Source organism: Octopus bimaculoides, chromosome 2 (assembly GCF_001194135.2).
Source record: "Octopus bimaculoides isolate UCB-OBI-ISO-001 chromosome 2, ASM119413v2, whole genome shotgun sequence".
NCBI lineage: Eukaryota > Metazoa > Mollusca > Cephalopoda > Octopoda > Octopodidae > Octopus > Octopus bimaculoides.
Window position 1 is genome coordinate 190,551,907 of NC_068982.1, and position 10,383 is coordinate 190,562,289.

The 10,383-nt window shown below is 38.1% G+C and overlaps 1 protein-coding gene across 1 annotated transcript in view; it reads right to left on the bottom strand.

The window, feature by feature from the left end:
• Positions 1–8,643: 8,643 nt before the first annotated feature.
• The window catches only part of LOC106871090 (uncharacterized), a 24,957-nt gene continuing 23,217 nt past the window's right edge, over positions 8,644–10,383 (bottom strand). The window contains exon 4 of the mRNA XM_014917380.2: positions 8,644–9,258. Coding sequence (XP_014772866.1) covers positions 8,940–9,258 — 319 coding nt within the window. The 3' untranslated portion in view covers positions 8,644–8,939. The remainder of the gene's footprint in view (positions 9,259–10,383) is intronic.

Genomic DNA, 10,383 nt, shown 5'->3' on the forward strand with positions numbered 1-10,383 from the left:
TTACTCAACTGCTACACAACTGCTACTCGACTGCTACTCAACACTCCTACCACAGCCAGACTACCTCTAGTCTTGGGAGATCCTACTGCTTTGCCTGGGGGCGTCGACACAACAACAGGAAAGAAACGAGGAAGAAGGGAAGGAATTCCTTAAATCCAACATTCTGGGTGCAGAGGCTACTTGGAGGCCATGGAGTGCTAATGAGGAGATATTTGTGAATTAGGAGTATCTGTACAAAGAGTATACAAGACTAGACATCTTGTGTCATCTCTGAGGAGTCAAAAACAGGGAGAGAACGCAGCATGTCAGTGAAACCCGAGTAATTAGCGAAGGGTTCCTTTATGCTCGAAGAACTTTTATCATGGTTTCCATTATGCAATGAGCTCTTCCATTTACTAAGACAGTAGGATTCGCTTTGGAAGGGGTTGTCTGTTATTTCTAGAATGTTGAACGACTACGTAAAGGAACTTACATTCTAATTTTTAATCTTACGGCATATCATATATTTTCTGCTTCTAGAGAGAATGTAACAATTAGATATACATTCTTAAGAGGCGAGGAGAGTAGAGCATGGGAGAAGAAATAGAGCACATGAGGAGCTACTGTGATGTAAAGAAAATGAAAGAGAAACGGAGATAGAAGTAACCATTATTCATACACAGAATCAATAGATACAACAGACGCTGCATTCCTGAGTAAACGAGGGGGAGAGAAACACAGCTTAGTAGAAGCAAATTATCGTTACAGCAATATGACAGGAAACATTAAAAATAAATATTTTTCTAATAATTTACCTTTCTTTAGAGACAGATATAAAAAGAAAAGAACACCACAAAATTGGCAGACTACAAGTGGTTATTAAAAGAAAGGTAAATTTGAAATTAAAGGCATAATTTGTGCACAGCAGAGAAGATAAAATCGTAAACAACCTCCATAAAAATACAACCTCTTCTTTTAAATGCTAGATCAGAGATAATCGAGAAATGCAGACTCTTGAAGAAGCACCGATTATGCTACAAGGAAGCATCACCTTCAGTCGGTTAAAATTTTATTTGAGCATAGACATCTATTACTTCACCTCGGAATTTCTTTTCTCTTTCTTTTTCCAGCTTTGCACCTTCTATCTTTCACCTATTTTATTTTTACTTTTCCTGTTTTACACCCATCTTTGTACACCTTACCTCCATTATTTTCACCCGAGGCAGGCGGTTCAATTCCTTTAATTTTATCTGATCTTTCGATAGGTGTACAAAGATGGGTGTAAAACAGGAAAAGTAAAAATAAAATAGGTGAAATAAAATAAGTGGTTCTTCGACATGCTAGAAGTAACAGTTACATCTCTCACAACTTCTACTCTATCATCTATGATCGTTAATGCACTGATCTCTGTAGGTGGGAAATGGATATGATGGCCACGACTGGAATGTCTTTTTATCATGATTATGCTCGATCAGGGATAGCTCTAACTTGCAGCTAAACAACAACTAAAGAAGACTTTATGCAGCAAGACATATTTTTCTAGTAAAATAACAAAAAAAGTAGAATGGGGGAGGGGTGAAAAATAAAACGTTTCGGGTGTAGTCCTTCTTCAGTGAAAAGTCGACTGGAGAGAAATTGATTAGAGATAGCAGTGTTTTAAATTTTCTAAATTAAAAAAGCACTATAGCTTAGTGCCCTGAAAGTAAAGAAGTATGAATAAGAGAATGCAGTACTTCTTATACAAAATGCCCCACAATTAGGGGCGCAAAGCCTTCGTCATGGAAGTGCTCAGGCAGAGTTGACATGAACGAAACAACGGCAACTATAGATATTGAATTCATTCAGATTTTGGCACAAAGCCAGCAATTGTTCGGGAGGTAAGAAGTTGATTACGTCGACCTCTAATATTCAGCTAGTACTTATTTTATCGATCTCGAAAGGATGAAAGGCAAAGTTAACATCGGAGGAATTTGAAAACAGAACGTAAAGACGGACGAAATGCCGCTAAACATTTTGACCGGCGTGGTAACAATTCTGCTAACTCACCACCTTAACGGAAAGTATAAATATTCCAAGCTAAAGAAGAAAGATGGCGTGTTAGCGCTAGTTTTCATGACAATAAGTTTAACAATTGTGATATAAATTTTTAATGATTCAAACAAACGGATTTAAGATTTAAGATTATATATTATCAACAACCTGCAACTAAATCAGGCACAGAATAATTTCAGCAGTATTAACGTAAAATGTCGGCGTTCAATAAAGTGTTACGAAAGAACGAGTCGCATTAAATCATGATTCATTGGAAAGAGCAGAGGCCCTAGCCTGTTGCAAATAGGCAACGGAAAAAACAAACCTCAATGCAATAATGTATGTTTATTTATTGTTTTTAGCCATTAGTCAGGGAACTAATTTAAGAGAATCAAACCAAAAATGATTTACTGTCCACAGGAGTGAATACCGACACAATAAACCTGCAGTGAATATATTTCTGTCACCAAATAGGTATTGATATATGTGTCTCTGTGTGCACAAACACACACACACTCTCTCTCTCTCTCTCTCTCTCTCTCTCTCTCTCTCTCTCTCTCTCTCTCTCTCTCTCTCTCTCTCTCTCTCTCTCACACACACACACACACACAAATATCAGCATCATCATCATCACCATCGTCGTCGTCGTCGTCGTCGTCGTCGTCATCATCATCCTGAAGATCACTTAACTGATGTAGCCAGTCATTGGGGTGCCACCCTCGACGCTTTTCTAGTCACTCTGTCGTGTGTAGCAGATTCGATGTGTTGCGACCTTTCTTGTCTTTGTTGTTGTCAAACCAAGATATTCTTTGTTTGCCTCTCTTTCGTCCTCCCCCATCAACTGCGCCCTGAAGAATGGTTTTCGACAGGGAGTTCTGACGGGATACCTAACTGTGCCAGGCAAGCTTCCGTTTTTTTACCTGTGCAAGGAGTGGTTCCTCTCTGCCAGCATATTTGGTGATTTGCTGCCTGAGAAATTTGTTTGTTTTGTACATGGTACAAAAAATTGTCCACTAGTTGACCTGGCTACAAACACAAACTGGAAACTACACCCACCACCACATAAGGCCGCCACCGAGAACAGATACAGGATGGTCACCACTAACACCAACACAGACGTCACAAAAATATTTCTACTAAATATTGGAGGTCTGTTGCACGGCAACTGTAAAACAAAAATCTTGTTCCTGAGACACCTTGCTGCATGCAGTCAAGCTTTATGCATAGCGCTTCTGTAAACGCATCTTAGATCTGATATAAGGAATGCAGAAGCACAGATGCCACATGGTGCAGTTGCTGTGTACATCCGAGAGAACCTCGCGCCCCAGGTCCTGCTGTCATATTGAAATTCAGTCTGACACTCAAATGGTACACATAAGACAACTTAATATTGTCATATGTATTGCATATTGCCCGCTGGATGCTCCAAATAATACAGAAAAGTTTGAAGATTGCCTAGCAAAGATACAAGTTTTCACCAAACTGGAACAACACATCAGCATATTCCTTTTGGATGACTTTAACTTCCCCAGTGTGGGATGGCATGGGGGTCAAGATGCTCCTAGGAATGACACACCACCAGCAAGCACAGGTGGAATCCCTGCTCCACCTTACCAATGCTTCTTTCATGGAGCAAATTGTGCTGCAACCAACCAGTGGATCTCTGCTTCACAAACAATATGGACACTATCTATAATGTTAATGTGACACCGACGCTGGTCTTGGATCACAACATAATAGGGATGTCTATGTACGGACCAAAAGCCTCTGCAGACGTACAGCCTATATGAAGCACTTAAAATCTCTCCAAACTGAATTTTCTTAAAGAAAACTGGAAGTTTATTGAGAAAGAGATCCTCAAACAGCATTGGCCGAAATGCCTCTCCGCATCAGACATTGACATGAAACACAAACATTTCATGTCCATAGTGCAAGCCATATGTGACAAATCTGTTGCAGTGCACAGGGCCAACACATACAAAAACAAGATCCTTAGGGAAAGAAAGATTCTTATGAGACGACGGACAAAGACTGCGAACTGCCTGAGCAAACACTCCAAAAGCGGCGAGAAGTCTCGCTTGGTGAGAAGTCTCGCTTGGTGAGAAGTCTCGCTTGGTGAGAAGTCTCGCTTGGTGAGAAGTCTCGCTTGGTGAGAAGTCTCGCTTGGCGAGAGCGTTGTTGGAGATTGAGAAAAGACTGCATCAATCTCACGAAAAGGAGAGAGCAGATAAGGAGGCTTGGGTTATAGAAAATAACAAATCGAACCCTAAATCTTTATTTAAGTTTGCTAAAGAAACAGCCTCAGTACACCACAAGATAGGACCCTTCTTCCAAAAAGATGGCTCCTTCACAGGCAATCCAATGAGGTTAAGTGAAATATTGAACGAACCGTTCCAGAGCGTATTCACTACACCTCTGAGACACAGGTAAGTGAACAAACCAGCAGAATTCTTTACCATTTTATCTATAACCAAAGGGGCGAATATTTATTATATCGACATTGAAGATGTAACTCTGGCCGTAGATGAGATTGACAAAAACACAGCTGCTATTTATTTATCTGTGCCTGTCTGTCTATCTATGTATCTATCTATCTATCTATCTATTTATCTGTGTCTGTCTGTCTGTCTGTCTGTCTATCTATCTATCTATCTATATATCTATCTACCTATCTATATAAATATATATATATTAAATTTTGCGCATTAAATTCGCACAGACACCTCATTATCTTACATTATATTGATATACACTTTTATTATATTGCACATTACGTACATGCATTATAATGCTACTTTTTTAAAATTAGGTACATTTAAATTTCTTTATATAAATACTTTAAGAAGAAGAAGAAGAAGAAGAAGAAGAAGAAGAAGAAGAAGAAGAAGAAGAAGAAGAAGAAGAAGAAGAAGAAGAATGCGGGAGTGGTATGACAGTTGTAGGATGTTGGTGGAATCCTCTTAAATGGTCAAATGACCTAAAAGTGACCTGTTGTGGTTGTAATAGTAGTGATTGGAATTATTCAGAATAAATTCATGGGTTGTGACTCTTCTGAATATATCGTTTTTAATATTCGCGTAGGTATTATTCTAAGGCCCTTCTAATAGTGTCATTTGTGGTGGACGCATTCAAAAGGGGTTTATATTTTGTGATAAAATATGACTGTTTGCTAATGCGCTGACTACAGGTTGCATCGTCCCTGAATTTATAGAGGGGAAAAATTCTAAAGTGGGGTTGTTTGTTAGTAGCGTAAATGTCGATGTGTTCGTTGAATGCTATTTTTGTGTATTTCCGAATTTTGATCTGAGATCTATGTAGAGCCATTCTTTGAAGTAGATTGTTTTTGGTTTGGCCTATATATATATATATATATATATATATATATATATAGAGAGAGAGAGAGAGAGAGAGAGAGAGAGAGAGAGAGAGATTAGAGAAGGTATTTAAAATATACTTCATAGTGCTCAAGTGATTTGAACTTGAGCAGGTAGAGGAGTAAAGGTAAGGACAAGCAAATTAGGAAGTCAATATAATAAACATATTAAATACATTTTATACAAAGAATGTATATATCTATACATATAAAGAAAGTCCAACTTACACAGAATAGAAATGATATCAGGAATTAAGGATGTTGAGTAGGAGTTTTACGAGTTTAACACCTGTTTCTGAGCGCTTGATGATCTAAAATAATGCTTTCAACTTGATTCCATCATCGAATGCCACCAGCCTCCCTCTTCAGGGGAGAATTTTACATTTGAGGTGTTGAAAGAATGGAGATTAAAGATGGAATGATTTTGCGGAGAACTAAGTGTACTAGAAACAGGAGTTGGGGGTGCTTAGGTAGAGAGTACTGTGAGGAGAAGATAGATTTGTGGTTAGGGTTAATGAGGCTAGTGATAGTAGTAGAGGTGGAAAGTGGGAGAAGGGAGAAAGGTGGTTTAGGTAGTATATGAAAGATGACCTTTGTGTTGGTTTGTATGAATGCTATAGTGTTTAAGGTTGAGATAGAGAAACAGAGATGATTATTAATTGAGGGATTATTAATTGACTGGTTCAGTAGCTGGAAGGTGAGGAGTTGGTCAAAACTCGTTGTGAGTGGGACAAAGGAATTTGGTTGGTTTTGGGGGGGTTAGGATGAGGTGTTATGGTCAATAGAGAAGTATGGAACTGAATCGACGAGTGTGAGTATGGAGGGGTAGAAGTAGACTGGTTAGTTTTCAAAAGAGTTGAGTATTGTTAAGTACTTTCAGAGACTGGGCAGGGTGGTGAGGCTAAGAGGGAAGTGTGAAGAATTTCGAAGAAATTGGAGATATGTGTTGGAGAGAGAGTAGGGGAGGTTAGTATGTTTTAGGTTAGTGGGTAGCAAGGCTCACTTTGTCTTGGTTGATGGATTTTTAGGATATGGAAAGTGATTGTGGGATTATATAGATTAGGGGAAGTGCGTAATAAATTTCCATACTGTAATAAAACCCTAAACGAAGACAGTTTTGCAACTTACTGTTTAAAAGAATGCTAAACACCGAAAGCGCATTGCATGCTCCTATCGCTGGTCACTTAGATGCTGCTGTAAAGTGCCCATCTCTGTGAGGAATCTTTATTAAAATCCATGGTGAAAAAGGGGAGCGAGCTGGCAGAATCGTTAGCACGCCGGACAAAACGTTTAGTTCTGAGTTCAAATTCCTCCGAGGTCGATTTTTACCTTTGATCCTTTCGAAGCCGATAAAATAAGTCCCATTCTGATCGACTTAACCCCTCCCCCGAATTTGCTGGCCATGAGCTAAAATTGTAAGCCAATATTCATGGCTCAAAGGGTAATTAAATAAAATGAAATCTAGATATTGACTGTCAGCTTATAAAATACACATTATTACATTAGCCAGTCGCTGAAATTTGGAATCAGCTGTAAAGCTTAATCAAAGATTATATTTATTTATTTGTCAAATATGTTTATACTTATATTTAATGTAGAATGTTTTATTAATGACTTAATGATGTGCAGCGCCTTTTTTTTACATTGGAAAATGACATAAGATGGTTGCACAGACGATTTCTCATGGTGTCTCCGGTACCACCAGCGTGTACTTATTTTTGTGTACCCGTCTCCACTTCACATTTGTAAACCACATTCGTTACCATCCAGTTGTTATTAAATTTGCACTCGTTTCTGTCTGCAGTTGCATGTTTTATTATCATTTCCGGTTCTGTAAGCGGAGTTATTATCGGTGCTCGCATTTGTTCTCCCTCCTGCAAAAGTGCTCTCATTTTTGCGCAGAAATGGATTGCACTACCAATTGTAAGGAGCTGTTTGGATCCGTCTTTGTAATTGATAAGCTTGTATCATTCTTATTTGTAACTATTCCTTTGTTCTTTATTTTGTTTTGATCTGTAGGCTTTCCGTAAGCCCCGTCTAATTTTGACTTATTGGATTATTGCGATTATTGCGATCTCAGCACAGAATAACCCAGAAATCGTGATACACAGATATTGTTTTGAGCTGAGTGGGGGTGCTAGATTCCCTTGTTCAAAAATATAAGGACACAGATCGTGTCGTATAGCCAGCTGGAGACGATGTCTCCTGGGGCTAAATTACAGCAACATTCGTCCTAAACCAGGACTGCCATGTTATGTTGGCAAACAATCTTTACTCCAAAGTACTGTTGCTGAATATCTCTCATTGTGAGATTTAAAAATAGTAATTTACTAAAATCTTTTCAGTTTTATAAAAAGATTAAAAAACATCTGTGTCCATTTACGTCCAATTACGCGGGAGCTCTGAGCAAAATGTTATAATGCATGACCATCGTTGGGGCATAAGTAATGTGTGTGTTAAGTTTGGTGAGAATCAGTTGAGAATTGTGGAAATGTAAGCGTTAGTCATTATACACACACTGCGATCTATATATACTAGATATATAGATGTATAAGTATATATATATGTGTGTGTGTGTGTGTGTGTGTGTGTGTGTGTGTGTGTGTGTGTGCGTGCGTATGTGCGTGCGTGTGTGTATGTATGTGTGTACATATGCATGTATGTATGTATGTATGTGCGTATATATTACTAATAACAGTAAACCTTGGATGGAATTTACAAACATTGAAGACGGCACTACGCGCGTTTCCACGAATCACATGTCACTTAAGATAACAGTCCATGTTCCTTAGACAGTGGCCGGCATAATGGAATAGGAACTTTATTTGCATGTTAAAAATATTTCCTGTAAAAAAATTTAAAGACATATACGTGCATATATAAGAGAAAATTAAGATTCAGTTGGATTAGGTACTTAAGATGAGGTACGAAGTCAGTCAGGTAGTATCCGTCAGATCGAAGTTAGGTGAATAAAAAGCAGATAAGTAACAAGGATGTCCAGGTATTTGTGCATTACGGCCGTTTCAAGCGGCTCCATTTATTCGATCAATGCAAGCATTGCATCAGTTTGAAATACACCGCCTTCTTCGGTTGCATAAGATCTTATGCATTCGAAGAAGGCGATGTAATTCTAATTGATGTAATGCTTGCATCGATCCAATAAATGGAGCCGCTTGAAACGGCCGTAATGCACACATACCGGGACATACTTGTTAATTATTTGCTTTTTATATGTATATATATATATACACACAAATAAATATTATATAATGATTTCTTTATTATTTATTTATTGTTTATTGTTTTTATTATTGTTTAGTATATATCATCTGTTTATATGCATATACGTATAATGTGTGCGTTGTATATATATATGTGGGGGGGGGTGTAACACTTTTTTGAACGAATTCAAGAAGTGCACAATATATAAGAGTTCACATATTTATTTAAAACCAAGTCCTCTTTCCGTTGCTATTGGCAACTATTGTTGACTTATTGTGATATGTGTGTATCTGTGTGCATGAATGTATGTATGTGTATGGGTGTAATTGCTGTATTAGCGCTCAAGTGGAAGGTTATCTGGTATACAGCAGGTCAGTATGTGATTACACCATACTGTCTTATTTTTACATGTCTTACGAAATTCTTGGCCAGGCATCGTACACTGTATGAAGGATTTCGGGTCCTCAATGCAACCAAAGTAGAATTCTCTTGCTGGGTAATTTATCTTCGGGTCCTTGGGTTTGCAATGTTTGACATTAGATTTGCATACAATGGCGCGATTGTTGATGCAAGCTTTCAGATTGGCACTGAATACGGTGTCGGGAAGACATCTACCTTTCTTCGGGGGATAAGTTTTATCACAAATTATGAATCTGGAAATCATCAAAATAAGAGATAAAATATTTTAAAGAACAACTTTACCATGTATCAGTTTCCAATACTCGCACGTACACACACACACACGCACACACACACACACACACACACACACACACACACGCGCGCGCGCAGGCAGACACACACGCACCAAGGCAGGCAGACACAAACACACATGCATACACACACATGCATACACACACACATGCATACACACACATGCATACACACACACATGCATGTACGTATATGTGTGTAAATAAATAAATACAAGCATGCATATATCTATTCCTTTATTCTTTTAAAGATTTCAGTCATTTGACTGCGGCCATACTGGAGCACCGCCTTTAGTCGAGCAAATCGACCTCAAATCTTTCTAAGCCCAGTAGTTATTCTATCGTCCGTTTTGCCGAACCGCTAAGTAATGGTGACGTAAACACACCAGCATCAGTTATCAAGCGATGTTGAGGAACAAACACAGACACACAACCATAATTGTATTTGTATGTATGTGCGTACGTACGTATGTACGTTTATGTGTGTGTGTGCGTATGCGTGTGTGTCTGTGTGTATGCATGCAAGGTAACCCTAACTCTAACCCTCTCCTCCCCATTCCTTCTATCAATTTATTCTGACTGACCACTAACCAGTACCCTTTCCCTCTCTCTCTCTCTCTCCGCCTTCCATTTCTTTCTTTTTTCATTTCTATTTTCCTCTCTTCCTGTTTTTGATTTGACCATAAAAACATTCCAAACTTTTAAGTCTCTTCAAATAAAACCCTCGATTCAATAACACTGTTTACAAACTCTATGCTTGGAAGGTACAAGAATCTTATGTGTATACCATTCTGCCTAAATAATGGAACTGAAAATACAATATCCCTGCATATCTCACGTTTACTTCCATTCCTCCACTTCACTCTCTATTTCGTATCTTATCTATAATAACTATTGCTTAACCATTTTCTCACACCGTCTCCGGTGAAGAGATATATAAAATATCCCGGAAACAACTGTAAGACCTTCTCTTTATAAATGTTCTGAAATCTTTCACAACCTTGGATTTTTATCTAAGATTTTTATCTCATTCTGAAAAAAATTTATATATATATATATATATAT